We start from the raw sequence: 23,700 nt of genomic DNA, 5'->3' as shown, positions 1-23,700 counted from the left end.
GACAAATCGGATATTCCCCAGTAAATGCGAGTCGTACGCCATTAAAAAGGGGACGTCAACTCAGATATCTGTGATCAACTTTTAAATGGCGCGATGGAGGACGAAGGCTCAACACAGTGGATTTTTTATCCGCCTTACGAGGTCAATCTTTAGCTGACCTTTGAAAATAGTGCGGAAAGTAAAACACCTAGTTCTCGCCTACTCTTTTATGATTCGTACATACTTTTTCGCTCGCCTACTGTTTTTTCCTACTATATAGTAGGGAAGTATGCGGTTTCGAAAGCAGCCTCACAGCTGTTTTTGATCAGGGAGCTAAACGGTGCAGAACAGTGGCCCTCCAGGACCGAGTTTGAGAAACCCCGAGGGTTGTTCCATTAAACAAGATTAGAATACAAGCCAGGCTTATTTTGGTTAGTCAGACTTATTGTCGGTTGATTCTGTTTCATAAAGCAAACTTAAAATAGTTCAAACTCAGTTACTCTGGCAACTTATGCTGGGAAACTAGCCTGGTCCAGGGCAGGCTAACTGTCAGGCTAAGCCTCAGTTGTTACACAGATCCTCTAACACTGACCAATAGGAACACAATGACTGATACTCTTTCATACCATTATTTGACTTTATTAACCATTATCAGTCCAAAAATAAATATACAAGAAAATCAACTTAAATAAGGCTACTGTAACGTACGGAAGGAGGCGGTCGGATCCATGTGCAGCACTTTATTTAAATTTACACACAAGAAGACAAACTCAAGCAGACAGTTCAACAAAGGGCAATCCGGTAACTCGTGGTCAAAACAGGCTTAGGTCGAGGCAGGCAGCACAGGTTCATAAACGGTCCAGATAACAGGCAAGGGTCAAGAGTCCAGGGAAACACGGAATACTAAAACAGGGAATAATGCTCGGAGATGTACGCTTATAGTGTAACAAGACTTCGCAAAGGACACAGGGAAAACTCAGGTTTAAATAAGGAACTCAATCACAGGTAATCAAACACAACTGAAAATAATTAAACAATAATGAGTCCATGGTGGAAAATAACACAGGAAGAGAGTGCCCTCCAGTGGCTCATGCAGGCACTCCAGCCGCTGATTGTCACAGCTACAATGATAAATTAGATAATATAATTAATAATTCATTACATTTATATAGCACTTTTCTGGACACTCAAAGGGCTTTACATAGAAGGGGGGAATCTCCTCAACCACCACCAATGTGCAGCATCCACCTGGATGATGCGACAGCAGCCATATTGCACCAGAACGCCCACCACACACCAGCTTAGAGGGCTTATGGAAGGATGATTAGGAGGCCATGATGAACAGAGGCCACTGGGCAAATTTGGCCAGGATGCCAGGGATACACCCCTACTCTTTCGAAAGACATCCTGGGATCTTTAATGACCACAGAAAGTCAAGACCTCGGTTTAACGTCTCATCCGAAGGACAGCGCTCTTTGGCAGTATAGTGTCCCCGTCACTACACCGGGGCGTTAGGACCCGCACAGACCACAGGGTGAGCGCCCCCTGCTGGCCTCACTAACACCTCTACCAGCAGCTATAATATAGACCTACAAACGTGTTAAATTGTATATGCATATGTTAAATATATATATTACATAAACAATTGATAGTATACAATATAATTTAACACGTTTGTAGGTTTATAGTGTCTCATTTATCATTGTAACACACACACACACACACACACACACACACACACACACACACACACACACACACACACACACATATATATATATATATCCTACAGGTTTTCTTTTCTTACTGGCTGAATGTTTTGTGCCCAAGATTTAATTAGATAGTTTTAAAAATGTATGAATACATTTCTCTCTGGTTTTAATTGGCAGCTGTACATTTTTATGGTTATTAGAAGAACATTACAATCTAAAATAGAATAAAAAAAGCGTAGGCTATTAAAGCAGAAGTTAAAATCACAAAATTTTAAATAAATAATTACAAAAGCACAGATTACATTTTAACTGGTAAGATGAATCTGAGCTAGTAATTGGCTATATTAGACTTGATTTACCCCATTACAATAGTCCCTTTACAGTTATTTCTAAATAAGGCACATCTAATGTCCAAAAACAAATGTTTTAGCATATATATATATTATGTAGGCCTACTTTATTATATTTATTTATTACTTTATTGTCTTTCAATTCAAACACATTTAATACAAATGTACAGTTAAAGACATAGGCTAATAGTTTCCCCCAATAAATCTTATTTTTCCTTCTACTTTTTTTCTTTTGTGATAATACCCACCAACACATAGCCTAAAAACACATAATTGGAACAATAACCAATAATTACATTGTTAGACAATTTTACATATGAAAAAATGGGAAAAAATTAAACATTCACATATTTATATCAAACTCTTATAATGACACATAATTCCTAATAAGTTATTCAAGTAATATTATTTAAATATCAAATATTAAATAAGTAAATAAATAAAATAACAAATAACTAGAATTAAAAGGGAGGGAAGGTTATTTAGTTATAGGCTAATATGTGTTCCTTTATTTTATGGAATATTCTTTGATTTTAGAGTTGCACATATCTTTTCAAAATGTATACTTTTGCTCTTAATTTCATGTTATCATCTCCATAATGTATACTGTATAAACTAAATCTAACCAAACATTCTTGCTTTCTCCACACACACGCACATATATATATATATATATATATTGCTTTAAAAGCTGTAATTCTCAGCATTCAGCAAGTCATCTTTATTAAGTAGCTTAGGTCCTAAACCCAAAACTATATTTTGTACATCTTTATTATATTTGGTTTCTTAAATTCTTCCCTGAATTACTTCTGTTGAATTTTTTTTTTTTTTTTTTTTTAAATAAGTGTAATGAGCTATAAGTTCACTGTAATTTATCCAACATCCTAAAGATAAATTATTATAATTAGAAGATATTTCTGGTGTTATAAAATATCGCATAGTCTATTATTTTTCCAAGCAAAATGTATATATTAGTCAGAATTATTGCGCCCCGATTTGGCGCGCATGCGCGCAGCAGCGCTCGTTCAATGTGAAGTTTAGCAGCAAAATGGAAATATTTGCTCGACTTTCTAAGATTTACAGATGGAGAATATTCCTGTGAAATGTAAGTTTTGCAAACACCATGTCTCAAACGCATAAAACAGCACAAAATATATGCAGTTTGATGGTGGATCGATTTGATCTATGAGCGACCTTTAGGGCTGCTCAGAGCCATATAGAGAGAGAGTTGCGACAACTCCATTCACGAAGAACCATTTCGAACTTCCGTTGGCTCTGGGGCTGCTTAAGAAACGCGTGCACACGCAGTTATCTAGAGATAAACCTGGATCGAATTAGTGGGATTGCGTGAACTTGAATTACCTTTTATGAAACCGCTTTAGCCCCAACTTATTTGTTAGGTTCATTCAAGTCGGGTTTTGCTTGAATTGTTTACTAAATGTTTGTAGGTTTAGTTTAAACCCCACAGGGCTGAACATCTGCTCTGACTGCCGAGAAAATAACTGGCACTGTTACTGGACAATATTTACCTGAATAATGACACAGACAAACTACAGCCACTGAACTAGACACAATAAAGAGTTAAAAATATGCTTCGATCCAACGTGCATGGCCAATCATTTGGCCGCATTCTACATTTGAATGAATATGCATTAGAGTGGGCGTGGTTATTCTGTTTAGCGTTGACTGCTAACCCTCGTCAATTAGCAGCGATTTATCAATGGATTTTCTAGGAAATGTATTTTATTCGACGTTTATCGTAAGCGTCTCAGATTGACCTCCTAATATTTGGAGAAGAATGGAGGAGAAAGCTGCCTCATGCCGTCAAGGTAAAATCACTCAGATTGTAATCACGATGTATTGCTAACGATAAGTTATCATTCTACCAAAGGCTGATGACTCTTACAAAAACAAACTGTGGCAGCACAGTACAAAGACAAAACTGCTATGATTTTTTTTAAAATGATTATTAGATAACGTTAGTCAAATCAAAAAGCATGTTGCTGAAAACCATCCACTGATCTAAATTCTCGATCAGTGGTCCCATCCCATATATGTTAAAACCTTAAATTGTTCTAATGGGTTATAGTTATTAATTTTCGCCTGTCAGACAATATTTCGAGTGTAGACATGGTCTGATTGCAGCTGTGCCGTTGTGCTGACATTAGATTATTATGATGCCTTAGTGCCTCTAAAGACACGTACACTAACGTTACACACTTAGATGCGTTCTTTCTTTTTTCTTTTTCACACACTTCTGCACTATTTTACACCATTTTGTGTGTGTGTGTGTGTGTGTGAAATAACAAAAGTTCAATATATCCGTGGACATAGGGGTGGAGCTCCAGCTCACAGCATTTTTGGGACATATTTGCTGTCTCTATGAGTTATGAGAGTTAAGGAATAAAATCAGATTCAGTAAATCTCACAGCTGTGAAAGTTTCTTCTGAGTGTGTGTGTTATTTGTGTCTAGTGTGGATCATGTGATGTTAGAAGTGGACTAGTTCTTTCTTAAGGTGAACTGTTGCATGTCTCTGTAGGAGCGGTGAGCTGGTACATAAGAGTCTCCAGACTGGCTGTGGCCGTGGCTATTATTAAGTCCAGACCATCGGGAGGAGCCAGACAGTTCGCTGAATCTCTGGCTGATCAACTCCGACTGCAGGATGAAGGCTGGAGGTCTAAAGCTCAAGGTCTTCATGACGATCTTCTGCATCTCAGACAAGAGCTGCTGCTCACGCGCTTAATGTTCAAGACGAGGAGCAACACTGAGCCAGGACAAGGTAGGGTTTCATATCCATCTTTTTAAGACCTGGAAAATACATGGAGATTAATAAAATATTTTTTAAAAATCATGGAGAGTTTATGGATATTCCTATAATGGATTAGCCTGGCAAGCCAGACCCACATCAAGATGTTAGGTCTAGCAACTCACCATTGGGATGGCTCAATCCGAGGGGCGGGATAAACGATTGTCTTTCAAATTCCCTCTGCACCCAATAGGATAGCGCTACAACCAACCAGAGCAACGAAGGTGGTGTAGTCAGAGCGGCAAAACTCCGAACACCTACCACAGAAAACCGAAAATTCTCGGGCCAGCAGCATGTGTCCAAATTTCAATCTTAACCGTTCTATTTCATCAGAAACGATCTGAAAACAGCACTTTAAGTGTTAAATACCAAACTTGTCTTTTAATACAACAATCCTTCCAAGTGGGTTGCTTTTCTCCTTTTAGCGGTACAGTACGTCTCATTCTGGTTCTCCAGTAACTCACAGAATACAAGAAGCGTATGTTTGAGTGTAATGGTATAGCATTATTATGTAGCAGCAACAGAAATGTTCCCAGTGTGAATCCAAAGGATCTGTGGCCTGTCTTTAAACTGCATCAATTACGTACATTTTATTTGTGCCGACCTGCATGTCTTAAACACTAAGCAGTGGGAAACTGACATGTTCTATGAATCCATTACATTAAGGTTTGCTATTGCGGGGATCTCATAGGAGTGACAGGTTGTAGAATTTTTTTATTATTTATATAATAAGAACTGCAATATTCCATGATGAAATAAGAATAATACATTTTTTATTTCATGGTGACAGTAGATGGAAAGATGCTGTGTATAAAAAGCATGTCCCTTACGGACCAAAAATATATGGCAATATACTGCAAAATACAATGCGATATATGGGTATATATACGATATAAATACAATGCGCTATTTCCATATATGGGAAACTAGTGCTTATATTTTTTAATATATGCATTAAACATGTATGGCTATATATACATATAAAATATAAATGAAGACAAAAATAGCATTACATGTAATATTCAGTTACAAGTTTTATCCTTTATTGTGTATTGCATATACATGTTCCCATATGAATGTATGTTCACACACACATATATACACACACACATTCAAGGAATGAGTTGCAACAGATCTCTAGTTCCCAGCATGCTTTGCTTCTGACCATTAACATTTACTCTCCTTTAAAGTTAAGTGTTATTTAATGTTTTACTCAATATTAATATATATATGCTGATATGCTGTGTTTTGTTTTCACAGGTCAAGAGATTGCCAAAGTGCTCTCTCAGGATGACCCGCAGCCGTTAAAGGGTGACTCTGGCTGTGACACTGATAACAGCTCGCAGACACATATTAACATTGCTAAGGGACCATGTTTGCCTCCAACCCCTCCAAACAGTCAGAACTTTCCCCTCCAGGATAGGCAGTGGCGCCAGGACCACAGGCTGGTAAAACACATGCAGTTCCTACAGTGCCTGAGTGGCTTGCGCAGAGTTTGTGAGTCTTCTTTGTGTCGTGATGGTGACGTGGTCTGGGATTCAGTGGTGCAGCTGCTGGATTCGGTGGTGGAGGTTTTCAGGCAGGCACATGTTGGACAGCCTCTACTTCACCCAGAGCAGCTGCATCATGCCACACAGGTGGTGGCACAGACCCTGAGTCGAGGAGGAACTCGTCATGGGTGTTCAGTGCAACATTTTAGCAAAGTGGAAAATCTGCTGAAGGAGATGATCAGCCTACTACTAACCAACCAGCAACTCGATGCGGTAAGAGAGAGGCTTGTGTATTGTGGGTAAAGTCAGTTGCAGACTAGACGAGAAGAGGGTTAGGTCAATATTTTCGTCAACTGGCACAGGGAGACAATGGGGCTGTAGTCATTAGGCAATATGCCAGGCTAAGTAGATCTGGATGTCAATTTGCATATGGTGAGCAATTGGTTCTTTCTCATTATTTGGCATTAGTGGAACCAACCATTAAATGGAAAAGAAAGAAACTTGAGAGGAACCAGACTCGGCTGAGGCAGTCCATCTTCCTCTGGCATTACAATGAATGTAGTATATGTTAAATATGATCTTTTTATTTTTTTTAAATCATCGATGTTGGGCAGAAGCATCGTATCTCCATATTTCTTTTTTTTTTCTCTCACATCATTACTTTTGGTCACCCTTTCTGTACGTTCACACCGGCAAAATTCGCTCTCGCCGCCCTGCCATCGACGCCGTGAGATTCGGGGACTCTCTGGCGCTCTGACGTAGATTTTAGAATGCGTGATTTTTTAAAAACTTTATTTAAAGGAGCCGCAAAGCAAATAAGAACTGAACATAAATCAGTATCATATTTTGTGCATACTGGCCACACGTAGGGTATAAGTTAACCTATTAAAATCTTTTAAATGTGATAGTAACAAAACACCAACCATTTCAGACACCTTTTTCCATTCGTTGTTCTTTTTATGAATGTCCCTGTATGTAAACAGGGACACGTCGTACAATAACGGGAAACCTGAAACAGAAATAATTAACTTTTCCTCCATTTTGCTTAGGAACTAATGTGGTCGGAACCAAAGTTTACAGGATTGTGTTCTCTGGTATCCTCTCAGGCGGAGGACTTCTATTACCATAAAGTTGACAAATTTCAACTCTTCTTGCCGCTCTCGCCGTCCAAGACGCGCCGCCCTCGCCGGAGCTCGCCGCCGGCTCTCATTGAAAATGAATGGCTTCCGGCCAATTTGATGCTCTCGCCGCCGGCGGTGTGAACGTACAGTTTATGTCTGGGTTTTGCAAATCAGAGAGCTGCACAGGTCCGATTTTGAAAATCTGCACCCACCCGTACCCGCAGTGCTTAAAACCGCATCCGACCCATTTTCCGACAGCAGCACTAATTAAAATCCGCACCCGACCCGCACCCGAAATAAAATCAGTTTAGCCAATCACTTTATAGACACACTTACAAAAATGTTTATTGCAAGGTCATACAGAAGTTATTACACGACCATTAACACAAGGACAACTTCATCCGAAGCTGTCAAAAGGCCGGTACATGAAGAACATGGCTAACATTACCACAAAACTGAGTAATAAAATTTTTCGAATTGAACAGACGTGGCTACAACACTATCTGCCACGCAATTTCGTCTAGGGTACATCTGACAATTACGGGTTCAGTGTCAAATTAAATTAAATTAAATTAAACGATTAACAACAGTGTGGGTGATACTTTAAATGAAAGAAAAGTTCAATTATCTATGCGAATGAATCCTAACAAATGTGGCTACATACACCGGCATGTGCATAGGCTATACAAATCTTAAAATTTTAGTTGGCAAAATATTTTTCATTCGCTCAAATCCCGCTCCGACATTACATTTCTCTGTACTGTATAGGCTATTAGGCCTGCGTGTTGTAGCCTAGTCATTAAAGAAAACAATTTAGTTTAATATTTATGTTTAAATAAAATGAATTTTTCATTTAATCTGTTGATTATATGAAAAGTGAAAAGCATGAGTAAGATGTGCAATATATCGGGAGACAAATGGTGTGGGCAGACATGATTTTGACCACTTCATTAAGTTTGTTTTTGTAGAAAGCCTTTCTTTTAAGTGAATTTCGTTTTGTATTAACCCTCTGGGGTCGGCAATCACGGCGGTGTGATTTGCGTGATTTTTTTTTCACATAGCAGCTGAATAGTCTTAAAATACTCTGTCATTTATGGTCATACAGACTTAATAAATATGAAAAAATAATCTGTGAGATGTCTACTTTTGTATGTGTCCACTAACATTCAAAACAAAACGTTGTGCTTTTGTAAAATAAAGAAATTAAACAGGGTGTGTTTTCTGCCTTTAAAGGGATACTTCAGCATTTAGCATTAAGCTTTGTATCAGTAGAAAACCTGTAGTATTTTCGAATTGCCATGCTTCTCTCCCTCATGTCCCCCTGAGACGAGAGATTTATATATTTTTTGTTTGGAAAAAATCTTAATTTTGCGTCATCTGTGGATTTTTTGGCCAGAGGCTAGAGACTACAGCCAGTAGCTAGTTCCGCATGTTTTCAACCCGCCCATAGAGGGTGGGATCTCACTCACAGAATGTACAAATAGTTTCAGCCATCTTATTTTTTTAAAGGCAGGATCATGGTCACCCCTTCAAGCCAGCACGCACGAGTAGCCTATGTTAATTGTTTGTTTACTTTTTTCACGAAGTCTTATGAACCAACTTAAACAGATCGAAATTAAGTCACAATCTCGATCATCGAATAAAAAAATGGAATCGTCGATGCTGCCACGCCCCCATGTCACGTTCGGTCGGCTTTGTCAAGCGGAAAAAAAACACGGGTGTTGAAATGCTGCTAGTCAACCTCCTCTGGGGGCCGCACACCCGACGAGAAGCGCCGCGTCTAGACAACTCGAGGTATCGCACACACCGGACGAGAAGCGCCGCGTCTATGACAACTCGAGGTAGCCTATCGCACACACCGGACGCGAAGCGCCGCGTCACTCGAGGTATCGCACACACCGGACAAGAAACGCCGCGTCGCGTCTATGACAACTCGAGGTATCGCACACCGGACGCGCACAGGCTACTGTACAATTAAATACGTTGCTTAGTCTGCAGTCTGAAGCACTTTATCTCAGAGAGCGTCCGTTAACTGAATGTATCCTGAAAATCCGATAACATCAGCAATTTTCATTCAACCAGCTGATTTCTGTAAATGAATGTAAAACATATTGCAGCACAGTGTGAAGTCATAACGACGATTTGAGACAAATAAATGAGCGCATATAAAATGTTTTAATTTAAAATAAATTTAATATAAAACTATGTGAATGGCGCTCTGTGGCACGGCAGGATTAATTTTGAACAAGGTCCCGAGCCGTTGCTGGGCGCCGCGGACAGACGCCGAATGGCGCCGTGTAACGCTTGGACCAGGATAACTTTCAGCCGCCGGTGAGTGTGTGTGTGTGTGTGTACACTCAGAGAATAAAGTGTTACGATTTTAAAGACGTGGCTCTGCGCGACGCATAGATTTATCTGTTAAACTGTTTGTTTGTTTGTGAACTTGAATGTCATCTTCTGTGAAGAAGACTGCAGTTACAAAAGAGAAACTAGATCGCAGGTTATTTTGCTTAAGTTTCCAATTGACTGAAGATATAAGTTATTGTTACATTATGTTCTTAATAAATGTTTTAAATTTGACAATGTAGTGTGATGCACTGCGAACAAAGGTCAGATATTATGCATAAAAGTTTGGTCTAAAAATGGCATAACCTGTGCTTAAAAAAAAAAAAAAAAAAGTAAAAACCGAGAATCGAATCGAACTGTGACCTTAGAATCGAAAATTTAATCGAATCGAGGATTTGGAGAATCGTGACACCCCTTGTTATAGGTGACTATAGATGTGTTGTATTGACAATGATCATGTTCTATAATCTGCGCTATCTGAATACTCTCGTCTACTACTCTCTAGTCACTCTCAACGCTCTCCAGGCGGGCTTTGGTAAACTCTCTCCCCAAGGTGACGTCATGGAATGCATTGTGGCGGAAAGGAGAATCGTTGGTGCTGTAAGATAGTACCTACTTTTTCGTATTATATTCCGTTTTGTGATACCCAACAACATAAAATACAATGGATAACAGTTTAAATGTTCATTACCAACAAGCAAATTGCACAAATTCGTTGAAAAATTTAACCTGCAACACGGCCTTTAAATATTAATTTTTACCTCACATTATGCTATCAAATGACTTTAGAAGTCTTGGAATATAGTGCACAAAAACTTTATGGTGTTTTACAATGGTTTTTTATGCCTTAAGTGGGGCTTGACAATAACACAATAGTATGCACAATATCGGACCTCACTGAGAAGGTGCAGCCATGACGGACCACCACGGCAGAATGAATGTAGCGGAAATACTGCTATAATATTTAAACATGAAACTAAATATGTTTTTTTATGGCTACAACACATACAGTACAGAGAAATGTCATGTCTTATCGTCAACCACAACATAATGACGTCACATATTTTCCAACCCAGCCCTCAGCCCTCCTCGCATGAAACAGCTTCCAGCGCGCCTGGTTATAAATAACGTGAAGTAACATTAACACTCTTCGCGCCACTGTGTATGACGTTTGCTGTTTGTTTTGCTGATGGCCAATCAACTAGCCCGACATACTCTTTTACTGGCCCCGGGCCATTGCTTATGTCGAGCCCTGGGTTACCATGCATCCTTTTTCCCGGACATGTCCGGCCGTCGAGATCGTCCAAAATGTCCTGGATTCGGCTTTTGTTTTCTACATTTGCCATTCATTGTTTACATGCACACCTTTTGTTTCAATCTAACTGAATTCATTCCAATTGGTGAATCTGAATGTAGTGTTTACATGAACGCTAAACAAGTGATCGGTTGATGTGCGTTTTAACATTGCTAAGAAAATTCCCTCTCCTCCCTGAGAGATAGCCTACGGTCTCACAGGTGCCGCTCATCAGTTATCACGCCACCGTAGGGCTGGGCGATATGGCCAAAAAAAATGATCACGATAAATTTTTTTATATCAGTCGATATCGATAATTATCACGATAAATGTCAAATCTTTATTCTTTTCAAGTTTAAAGCCAGATTTTTGCTCCTAAGTGAAAGTTAGGAGCAAAAAAAAAACCAGAGCGTTAATTGTGGTTTTAAACTACTCTTTATTGTCAGAACATATATGACAAACACTTGCCAAACAGGTGAACATTCACAAATCTGAGGTAGAACATTCAAACATTTGTCATTTTTCCTTAACAAAATAAATATCTTAATAGAAAAAAAACATTTTTTTAGTTTATGCATACATGTTACATTACAATTTTTATTTATTTGGTCAAATGTAATATTATGACTGTTTGAGTTTTATTAAAATTAACAATTGGTCATCCAGCATCATGCATTTAGATCATGATAACCACAGATAAAACCGGGCATAGCCTACAGCACCTCACTATCATGGCAACATGTTACTTTATGGTTTCTATGGTATTTATGAAAACCAGTAGCCTAAATGCATTATTAAATACTGTAATTATATTCCATTAGGCCTAGTCCTTTAATACATTGTCTACATTAATAATATAATACAATTCAATATGTATATCCCACATTTCATAGTGCACGTTACAGTAAATCCGTGGTAAATGATGGGACTTTGTAGATGGAAAAGCCTTCTGACTGTATCGTCACGCACAGTGTTTCTCCTGTTCGTCAGCGCTGTTTCATCTGCCTTTTTAACCGGGTTAAATCACTGAGACGTGTGTGTTCTTTGCTGAATTCAAGCGCTTCTTACTGGATCTCGTGACTGAGACCGATCAGAGTAAACGCATCTGCTCTAGTGAGCTCGCGCTGCGTGCGCTGCAGTTTGGACTTTGAGCCGAGTGGATAAACGGTCCGGGTGGCTCGCGCGGTTCAAATGAGTTAAGTTCCGCTTTTGGCGCATAAACATTATTGAACATTTATTGAACTCTTGATATCGTTTTATCGAGAAAATTATCGCAATATAATTTATCGTTATCGTTTTATCGCCCAGCCAGGGGAGGACTTCGGGTGCTGGGGGCCCCTGGGCTTGAGTTTATGTTTGGGCCCTACTTGCGCTACAAAATAAATATGCTTTGAGGTTCTTAAAACAATTAATATGAAACATGCCTATAGTCAAAGTTTAGTGGTAGGCTAATATTAAAGGGATAGTTCACTTTCAAATTAAAATTCTGTCATCATTTACTCACCCTCAAGTTGTTTCAAACCTGTATTAATTTATTTCTTCTGCTGAGCACAAAGAAAGATATTTTGAAGAATGTCAGTAACCAAACAGTAGTCTGTACCCATTGACTTCCATAGTATTTTTTTTTCCTACTATGGAAGTCAATGGGTACAGACTACTGTTTGGTTACTGACATTCTTCAAAATATCTTTCTTTGTGTTCAGCAGAAGAAATAAATTAATACAGGTTTGAAACAACTTGAGGGTGAGTAAATGATGACAGATTTTTTATTTGAAAGTGAACTATCCCTTTAAGTAGTCATCATAATCAGTGGTTAAAGTGGGATTTGGCAGGTGAGGGAACCCATTTTGTGTAGGTGCAACAGGGAAAAATTACTCACCGTGGGACAACATATTGAATAATATCGTTGTATAGCAATACTTTTTGGGACAAGAGTGTTACCATGGTGTAGCTATGCACACCAGTCCACATTACTACCCCTCCCACAGTTCCACCCACAGACACAGGCATTCAACCTTCTTCAAGCTTTGGAATTTGAAAATGTCTGTTTTTAAATGTTAAAAGTAATTTTAAATAATAAAAATTATAGGCTGCGTTTAACGCAGTTGGTGTAATTGGCAGATGTTCCCTTGGGCATCATGCGCTGTGGAAACGCGTCAAAGCATATGCAGCTATAGCGCACGTAGGTGCTTTTGAATGAATATTTAATGTCGATATACAATGGTTACTGTAATTCTGCTATTGATATATCTTCGTAAGACTGCCGACCCTATAACAGTGGCAAAGGAAAATAAATGTCCGGCGAATATCGAACCTAAAACTAACTTTACCGCGCTCAACCACCGTGAGTGCATTATGTAGGCTATATGTCTATTCCTGTTTGTGATGGCAATGGAGAGAGCGCTCAAAACTCTCCAGAGCACATCATTTAGTGAAAAAAATTATATTATAGAAAGTATCATTCTCAGTAAAGCAATGAGACATATGATAATTTATCCAGATGTTTCTAAATGTGCGCTCTTTTGGACTAAAAGCATATTGAAGCTGTTAAGTAGCCGATCGCAATGGAGCAGATGGATCAACACGCATGTTATTCTTTGTGAAATAAAGATAAATATCAGGTTGTGCCGTTTGATTATGGCCTCGAAGCTCTCAGTCGGAGGATATTAAGGCCCGGGTATTTTATCCCGTGCTCCCCTCCGTCTTTCAAACTACTCTGTGAGCGCGGAAAGACGCGTGTGGCGCGTGCGTGCGCACTAAAGTGTATTGGATTTTGTTTTCAAGTGCTCAAGTCACTACTTTGGGCTGATTATAGCCCTCGCTCGCACATGGCCAGACAGTGGAAATACGGCTAATCATTTCTGGATATCTGGCATACAAGTTAACCGAACAAAACAAACAAATGAAAACTGGTAAGGGAGGGGGCCCCCTACTGGGCAGGGCCCATGGGCTGCAGCCCAGTCAAGCCCAATGGTAAGTCCGGCCTTGCGCCCAGCCCTACGCCACCGCCACTTGTCCTGCTAGCCACAGTAAACATAATGAATGGCGAAGTAGAACGCAAAAGCCAAATCCCGGACATTTTGGGACAATTCCGGACAATCCCAGGCAGACTTGTCACGTGACGGAGACTCACGATAAAATGGCGCCTTTTAACCCTCTGGGGTCTGAGGGGTTTTCTGGGTCCTGGAAGTGTTCTGACATGCTCTAACATTTGTGCTTGTTTCTGTTACTTGTGTTACCAGCCTATCTTTATTTTACAGTAACCTCCGTTGGCTTTGGGGGATTTTATCAAGGCCCAAAATTGACCCTATCGTTGACAATGAAGCAACCGTGCACTGCATTACGAAAGATCGTTCTCTCTCCCTATTTGGTCACCCTAGTTGGATCTCAGCCTGCGATCAATTTATTATAATTGCTAAACACATTTCCTGAGCAAAAAACAAATCGGTGACTCCTTTGTCGCTTCTCTTTTCAGAGATTCAGGCTGCTTGCTCACTATTCTGACTAGTACTTTATATCTGCCAGTCGTCCTGAATTTTACTGGAGCAATGATATCAATAACATTCCTCTTTTTGAATTAAAGAAATTCAATTGAATAGAATATCAACAGAGTCTCCAGAAGTGCTTAGTGTCAAAGATATAGCCTTGATAAATAGGACACTACTGTTCTCAGTTATGTTTTTATTTTGACAGATTCAGTGGTAGGAGAGATCAATATATTAAAACATACAGAAATTAGCAGATGCTACATCCTTAATAACAATTTTTAGACTCTTACTGAAGTAAATCTAGTGTGTCCACAATTGTGTGTGGGTCCATGTACAAGCGGAGTCAGATCAGAAGTGTTTACACAGTTATGAGTTCTGATGTGAATATTAAAGGAACACAGTGACTTTTTGGGACTTTAGCTTATTCACCTTATCCCCAGAGTTAGATCCATACATGGATTAAGTCCATACATACCCTTTTCATCTCCGTGCGTGCCGTAACTCTGTCTGACGCACCCACCGCTAGCCTAGCTTAGCACAAAGACTGGAGGTAAACAGCTCCAGCTAGCATACTGCTCCCAATAAGTGACAAAATAACCGTATAGAAGGCAAAGCACTGCTACTTGGGCGGAGTGATTAGCGCAACACTGGGTGATTAAGGCACAACAAAAGGGTTAAATATATAATATATTTTTATTGACACGTACACATTTCCATTGCCAACACTTAGTGTCATATAACTTAAAGACATTGCTATTGCTACATTGCTATGCCATTGCTACACTTTCTATGACTGCTCCACAGACTTCTTGTTGCAAATTTTGCACCTTTTGTTTAAACGTTTTATTTTATGGGCCTTTCTGAAAAAATATTCCAATGCCCTATCATATGGGAAGGCCTCAGGACAGGGTCCATTGATGGAGATCCTCACGCAGGCAGCCAGGTGTTCTCCTTGAAGCTGGTTTCGGAGGTCTGTTTTCACCTAAGGACAAAGCAAAAAAAATAAAATTACCACAAAATGCACTAAAATAAATCAAATGTATAATTATTTGTTGTGCTTGTCAAATTGATGTTCTTACCCTGTTCATCGTTGAGAAATCACATTCACAGTTCACACTGGAAACTGGGATAACTAGTGCAATGCCTGCAAGAAGGCTCAGGCAGGGGTAGAGGTTGGCCCACTCATCAAACTCACTTGCCAGCAGACTTATGATCTCCTCCTGGTCCTTGTTCTTGAAACAACATTTGGTTTACCATCATGGCATTAGTGTGTTGTGAACCATAGTTGACTTTAGTAATAATTTTAATACACCCACCTTGAATGCCCCAGTGAGGACAAATTAATTAGTTTTAAACATAGGCATTTACCTCTCGCTGGAATCTGGCCCACAGCTTCTCCCTCGACACTTCGTGGACATCTCGCCCTCTCCTTTTCCTCTCCTCCTCATGCTGTATGTTGAAGGTTTCAAGTCCTTGTGGATCATCGAGGTCCTAATGAAGGCGAGACAGGAATGATCCAGGCAGTGGAGTCTGTCCAGCCTCTTTGATGCTCCTGAGAGTCTGAATTGTGACAGGAACCTACATTTAAAAAAGAGTAGCTGCTGTTCAGTAGACCTGCAAATAATCCTCATTTCAATATATAAAATCAAACTGATTAAAAAAAAACATACCTGCTCCTTGATATGTAGAAAGTTGACATGTGCTTTTTGAAAGATTTTGGACAGGCATGCGAGGTGGGGCAAAACATCAGCCTGGAGGTCAACTGCTGCCACAAATCTGTTTGTAGCACAAAATGTGTAAAGGCCCTTTGCCCCTGGACGACATCTCACCTCTGCCTCCTCTGCCAATGCTCCAAGGACTGCGCTCAGGTTCCTCTGTAGGGTCTCGATGGCTTTGTGCTGAGAGAACCAGCGTGTGTACTTCACTTCCTGGAAATGTTTCAATTAAAGACTGATTATTGGTTATTTATAGACAGAAGATAACTATAATGGTATCAAAGTACTATTACCTTTATTTTCAAATCACTGACACCCAGAATGGTGGATGCTGCTTTGAGTGTTGCAGTACGATTTGCACTGTTTCTAAAATATAAATTAAGTTCTTTAAGGTGGTCCCTGAAAGTGGCCATGTACCTTACATAATTCAATAAGTCCTTGCAGGCAAGGGCCAATCTGTGGGCAGCACAAGCTACAGACGCAATCTTTGGAAAACTGTTAGTTGCTTTGCAACTCCATTCACATTCCCTGAATATAAATAAAATGATTTAGTGACAATCATGGGATACAAAAAATAAAACAATCTCACATGAGCATAAAATAATTACCTGTCATAACGGCTGCCCCGTCAGTCCCGAGTCCATAGAGTTTCTCTGTTGGGAGTTCTTTCTTCAAGATTGCGTTCTTGACAGTTTTGACAATAGTGTCTGCTTTGCCATCGGCAATAGGGACCAAGTCCAGGAACTGATTGAACACATGTCCCTCTTTATCTATGGATCTGAGAGAAAGCATAGGCAAGTAGAATTCACAGTTCATTAACAACACCCAGAATTTATAGGATTGACATCAAACAAAATAAATGTTCCCATACCGGACATGCAAATCAAGTTGCCTGTCGATCGACACATCTGTGCTCTCGTCGACTTCTAGGCTAATTGCCTGTGATGATTTAATCTTGGTGAGAATTGACTCCTCTATTTTATTTATTTATTTATTTGACAGGGACATTGCACAACAAATGTGTTGCACAGACCAGAGATAGCTACAAGCTAATTTTCATCTGTAGTCCCTGGGCAGAGGCAAAATGACAGCAGGTTCATACAGTGGACAAAAAGCATTCTTACTAATGAGTTCATTCACAATATAAAATACAGATACAGCACTAGCAAAAGGATCACCTCAACAAACATGTAATTGCAATATTTACAACATTTACAAATAGTAAAAAATAAAAAAATACCCCAATTTACCAGTTTTGTGTTAATGATCACAAATCTGACCATCTTTCAACCACTTCTTCAGGTTAAGTTTAAACTGTTGCAAGGTACTCCTCTCTCGAACAGTTAACGGCAACAAGTTCCACATCCCTGCAGCTTTCACAGAGAAGCAATTATGTCCAAAGGTAGAGGACCTAAAGTTGACATAACAATCTCCTCTAGAGGAGGCTCGCGTTGTTCTGCCTCTTCGCAAGATTTCACAAAAATTCTCAGGGGCTGAGGGGCCAACTCATGAAGAATTTTATATACCAAATTGACATTCGAAAACAAAACGAAATTTCCAAACGTCAATAGTCTATATTTCTTCACAATATTACAATAGTGGTATGAAACAGGTTTTTATCTAAAATTTTAAGTGCCTGTTTGTACAAGCTTTGAAGTGGCTGTAATGCAGAGTTGGTTGATAGAGACCAACTTGTGATGCAGTATGTAAGATGTGAAAATATCATCGCATGCATATAAAGCTTGACTGCATCTGTGCTCATTTGAGGGCGTATATATCTGAACTGTGACAATGTCCTATCCAACACTACTCCTAAATACTTGACAGACTCTGCTTCTTGAATCCTTGTTCCTTTTACAATCATTTCTGGCGTAGCGTGAGAAGTATTCCTTATTGAAAAAAACATGCTGACAGTTTTGCTAAAATTTAATGTCAAGCGCGATTGTACCATCCAATCTGAGATTTTTTCCATCGCTCCCTGGAGCACAGCTGCTGCTTTCTGACTTGATTTTGCATGGACATATATCACTGCGTCATCGGCGTACATTTGTACTTGAACTTAAGGACAAATAGTTGGAAGATCATTTATATATACACTAAACAAAAGAGGGTCCAAAACGGAGCCTTGTGGCACCCCAACAGAGCAGTCCCAAAAAAAAGACATGGTGCTCTTAATTCTTGTGCAGTGCTTCCTATTCTCTAAATATGATTTAAACCATCGTAATGTTTCATCAGAAATGTTGTGCGGGGACAATTTGGATAACAGGATGTCATGGTTTACCGTATAGAAAGCTCTTTTCAGGTCTAAAAATATGGCACCCACCACCCCCCCTTTATCCAACCCGGCTTTAAGTTGTTCAACAAAATAACAAAGTGCCATTTCAGTCGAATGGTGTTTTCTAAAACTGAACTGAAGTGGATTAAGGGGGTGCTCTCCATAATTCAAATGATCCATCAGTTGCGTGGCTACTACTTTCTCTACTACCTTTGATATTACAGGTAGGATGCTCACCGGTCTATAGTTGGTCAGCTCAGCTTTATCTCCCCCCTATGACCTCTGCTAAGACATCAAGCATGTCGTCAATAATACGATGAGACCTATAGTTATTCCTCTGGTCAATCTTGACATTGGGAAAAGGGAAAAAAGGACTGTAATTTTTATTTATTAATGTAAAGATTAAATGTAATCTTAAGTAATGCCTAGGTGATCTTTACCTTTAATTTCCTGAAGTAGTTGCACCCTAGAAGCTCAGCCAGGCTCCAAATTTTTGGATAGTTTGTGTGGTGGGCCAGTTCGTTTTTTACGAGCCAGTAAAGACACTTGAACCCACCAATGACTGCCTCATGCTCCAAAACAACCGTGGGCTCAAATGAGTCTATGACTGAGATGCCTGTGACAAAATTATTATAAAACTATTTGAAAAGTAAAAGTTATATTATATACTTGTTTTTGAAATTGGAACCTACCAGAGGCAAGAGATACCTGGCATCTGATGCTGTCCTGGTGGTGCTCTGTAGTGATGTGACGTTCCAAGTAATCTTTTCTGTATACAACGGCTCCAACCTCAACAAAAGCTCTGTTTGCACGGCCTTTCTTAGGCGCAGGCTTGTGGTGTCTGCATAGTCGACAAAACATTCCTAAAAAACAGAGCAATCAAAGAAAAAATAAAATAAATTAAATAACAATATTATTTTTGATTATTGTTTCATGATTGCACAAATTGTGCAGATATTACATTTACCATGCTGTGTGAGGTACAGCCAAGTCTTAAATTGAGGCATCTTTAGCCACTCTGGATCAAATCCAGTGCCTCTGTGCTTGTTGCTTGCTGATGTCCTGTCTGCAAGTCACAGAGAAATAGAAATTGGACCGCTTTTCCTGAAAAATCTGCTTTTCTGACCTGCCCTGCTTCTACACCTCTCTGTTTTTGCTGTTAATCTCACCCGTTGCTTCAGCCCTAGCTGGCTCTCCCACACGAGCATGTTGGCTGCAGTCCTCCTCCTCTCCTACATCTCTCTCTACAGCTATCTCTTCCTTATCCTCTCTTGCTGCTTCAGCTGTCGCAGCAGCGCTGATTGAAGCCTGGAAATATTCAAAATAAATTAATGGAATAGCTTATCACAATGGTCGGAATGTTAAGCTTCCACATGTCTCTGCTTTGCTATTACCTCTGGTCCAGACTGTCTTTGCTCCTCAGGACGAGCCCTTTTAAATATTTGAAAATATTTGTCAATATTCATCTGGATTGAGGGAGCAAACAGTCGGCGTCTTGATTAAACTACTTAATATTAACGTTATCTACTTGACATTAATAATAATAATAATAATGTCTAGTGCGGTGGCTGTGATATATATAAACCTACCAACGTCCGTTGCCATGATTTTCGGAATGACTGATCGCGAGAGGAAAAAATTACGTTTTAGTCGCATAACATCGGTTAATGGAAACGCCGTCATTTCGCAATCGTTTTATAGCGATATTTAGAAAAATCTCAAAAGTTTTCTGTAATGGAAACGCGACAGCGTTTAACATAGACTAACTTCTCAGAGTTATGTTGTGCAACAGTGTTCATTATACTAACCATTCAACTCCAGATTGATTCTGGAATCTTCGCTGGGGGAATAAGCACCGTAACAATCTGTCCTCCAACGCATGCTCATGTTTTGATTCAGATCGTGCTCGAAGAGAAGGGGCTATTCGCGCCTCCGTTGTCAGTTTGTGAGAGAGGGAGGGAGGGAGGGAGCAAGCTGCGCGCAGCTCTACAATAAAATGCAATGTTACCCATATTAAATAGTTTAAAAAATCTGAAAATCAATCCGTGGCGGTCAGCGTTGATATTGTGGCAGCCCGCCACAAATTAATGAATGTATGGGAATCCCTGATCAGTCTGTTTATTTCATTATTAATGGGATTTTTGTTCTGGAACTGTGTTCTGGGTCAGTTTTATTATTGTATCATCTAGAGCAGGGGTAGGTAATGTCGGTCCTAACTTTTTATGCGGTTTAATCATTCATTTACACGACAACAGCGGTGTGGGTGCCTTAAAACGCAAACTTTTGAAAGCGGGTTTCAAATTACAAGTTTTTAAACCGGTCTCCGTGTAAACAACAAATACTTGAATCTCTGAAGACGATGATGTCATGCGTATTACATATTCAGTCTGTAGTGTCTCATCGCCATCTAATGGCCTGGCAGCAAAATACAGTGTTTTTAGTCGTTTTCGCAGATCCGTGTGAATGGGGATAATTTTGACAACAGTGTCTTCTGTACTGAGAAAACTCAAAGGAAAAACTTTGTTTTAAGCATATTGTTGTCGTGTAAACGTAACCCTAGAGAGCCACTGTCCTGCAGAGTTTAACTCCAATTCCTTAACACACCTAAACAAGCTAATCAGTGTCTTCAGGATTACTAAGGCTACAGGCATGTGGGTTCCAGGGTTGGAGCTAAAATCTGCAGGAAAGTGGCTCACTAGGATGGACGTTGCCTTCCCCTGATCTAGAGAGAGACAAATTAGTCTGATGTGGTCTCATTCTGTTGTTAGTTCTCAGTCCATGAAGTGCTGTCAGAGTGTCTGCTGGCTCTGGGAGGAAGTTGTGTCCTGAGAACTCCATTTATTCAACTCCTGATGTCTGAGATCCTTCAGCTAGCACAGCAGCTATGGGAAACCTGTGAGGTAAGTTACACCACACTACACATATAGATATCAAAACATTCTTCCTATTTAGGGACTTGTTTGCTTGTGGAAAAGTTCAGTGTTTTAATCTAATGCACTTTTCGAATCAAACTGAAATCAGTTAGTTATAGTATTATTGAACGTATTACTGAAGCACCTTAAAATATATTGATCCATCCATCTTCCGCTTATCCGGGGCCGCGTCGCGGGGGCAGCAGTCTAAGCAGAGATGCCCAGACTTCCCTCTCCCTAGTCACTTCCTCTAGCTCTTCCGGGGGGACACCAAGGCGTTCCCAGGCCAGCCGGGAGACATAGTCTCTCCAGCGTGTCCTAGGTCTTCCCCGGGGTCTTCTCCCGGTGGGACGCGCCCGAAACACCTTCCCGAGAAGGCGTCCAGGAGGCTTCCGGAACAGATGCCCGAGCCACGTCAGCTGACCTCTGTCGATGTGGAGGAGCAGCGGCTCTACTCTGAGCTCCTCCTGAGTGACCGAGCTTCTCACCCTATCTCTAAGGGATCGCCCAGCCACCCTGCGGAGAAAGCTCATTTCGGCTCCCTGTATCCGGGATCTTGTCCTTTCGGTCATGACCCAAAGCTCATGACCATAGGTGAGAGTAGGAACGTAGATTGACCGGTAAATCGAGAGCTGAGCCGCTTCATCACGACAGACCAGTACATCGACCACATTACTTCAGAAGCTGCACCGATCCGTCTTGTCAATCTCCCATTCCATCCTTCCCTCACTCGTGAACAAAACCCCAAGATACTTAAACTCCTCCACTTGAGGCAGGAACTCTCCACCAACCTGAAGTAGGCAAGCCACCTTTTTCCGACTGAGGACCATGGCTTTCATACGCATTACATAATCAGAATATATTAGCTTTTGATTCGAATTTGTTTGTTTTAAAGTGGACATTTCAAGCTTTAGCCTACATAGGCTATATTTTGTTTCAGTTCTCGCGCTCCAGTTCACGGAGATAACGTTAGTTATACAAATGTTTTCGCAGCTTCCTCTATTAAAACCAGCCATTTTGCTAGATGTTTTGACACTCAGTCCGGCCAAGGGGGGCTTGTTCCAGTGGGAAAGTGACGTCAATGCATACCCTCGATAGTTGAGTAAACCCATTCTCATAAACGCACAGATTGCTCAGTCATACTTAATGGACTTAACAAGATCAGTTTGCTTGTGTGGATACTACTCGTCTGAAGTTTGCAAAAATATGATATATGATATCTGTGGACAGACAAAACCAAAGTTTGCTAACTGGCCAATTTTTGTCTGAAACATAAGTTACTGGATATAAATTACTAATTTGTAAAAGTGTTCTATAAAAGGAGTATCATTAGGAGTATCAATCTTGCAATCAAGTAAACTCAGTGTGGATGTATTTTAATTTATATACAGTAATTTTTCCACCATAATTACCATAAGCCTGTATATAAATCTGGTTTGATAAACAATAATGCTGTCATACTGTATATAATGGCTCAATAATGGTAGGGTTTTGTCTTGTGCAGAGGTCCAGAGAGGAGCTGCAGCATCCGATGGACTGGATCCACTATCAGAATTCCTTCTATGTGTTCTGGCTGCTGGAACAACTTGCACAGGACACTAATTCTAATGTAAATCAGGAGCTCGTGATCGACCTGGAAACTAAAGCGTTCACTCTCGCAGATGAGTTTCCCCTGTTCTCTCTGTATATGTGGCGGATCTGTGGTCTCTTCAGGGTGGGACACCAGTGAGCGAACATGGGCTGCTGTCATTCCAAATCTTTGCTCCTTTTTAAGAGCTCACTTTACATGAACTGCCTTGTCTTAAAACAATATGAATGAACTGTTTATTAATAAATAATCAAAGTTTTGTTGTGCTGTTTGGAAGTCTTCTGTTGATAAATGCTTGATTATAAATGATCTATAGTAGGGGTGTCAAACTCCTGAAGAGTTTAGCTCCAACCCTAATTAAACACACAATTTCCAGGCAGCTGTTTTGGAGCTACACTCTGTAGGAAAGTGGCCCTCAAGGAGCGGAGTTTGACACCTGATCTATAACGTGACAAAAAGGTCTTGCATGATTTTTTTTACAACACGCTTACGTTTACGTCAGGCATAAACGCGACCCTCTTATTAACGCTTCAATGGAAGAAAATGTATATGGTTCCGAAGATATTGATTCATTCACTGTGGTTGTATGGATTACCATTCTATGATACAAACTTTTTGATAGC

General features: G+C 40.0%; 1 protein-coding gene across 2 annotated transcripts; it reads left to right on the top strand.

The window, feature by feature from the left end:
- Nucleotides 1-3,252: 3,252 nt before the first annotated feature.
- Nucleotides 3,253-23,336, top strand: mei4 (meiosis-specific, MEI4 homolog). Of its 2 annotated transcripts, none has more exons than XM_079584792.1 (5): nucleotides 3,253-3,870; nucleotides 4,582-4,821; nucleotides 6,109-6,611; nucleotides 21,346-21,477; nucleotides 22,994-23,336. In XM_079584792.1, exons 1-5 carry the CDS (start codon nucleotides 3,840-3,842, stop codon nucleotides 23,216-23,218), a joined length of 1,131 nt encoding a protein of 376 aa, XP_079440918.1. In that variant the 5' UTR covers nucleotides 3,253-3,839; the 3' UTR covers nucleotides 23,219-23,336. The 2 variants fall into 2 exon arrangements, with proteins under 2 accessions (XP_079440918.1, XP_079440919.1); XM_079584793.1 differs by lacking the exon at nucleotides 22,994-23,336 and adding an exon at nucleotides 22,483-22,708.
- Nucleotides 23,337-23,700: the final 364 nt, after the last annotated feature.

The sequence above is a fragment of the Phoxinus phoxinus genome (genome assembly GCF_949152265.1).
Source record: "Phoxinus phoxinus genome assembly, chromosome: 16".
Taxonomy (NCBI): Eukaryota; Metazoa; Chordata; class Actinopteri; order Cypriniformes; family Leuciscidae; genus Phoxinus; species Phoxinus phoxinus.
This window is presented reverse-complemented; position numbering and strand designations above follow the sequence as displayed.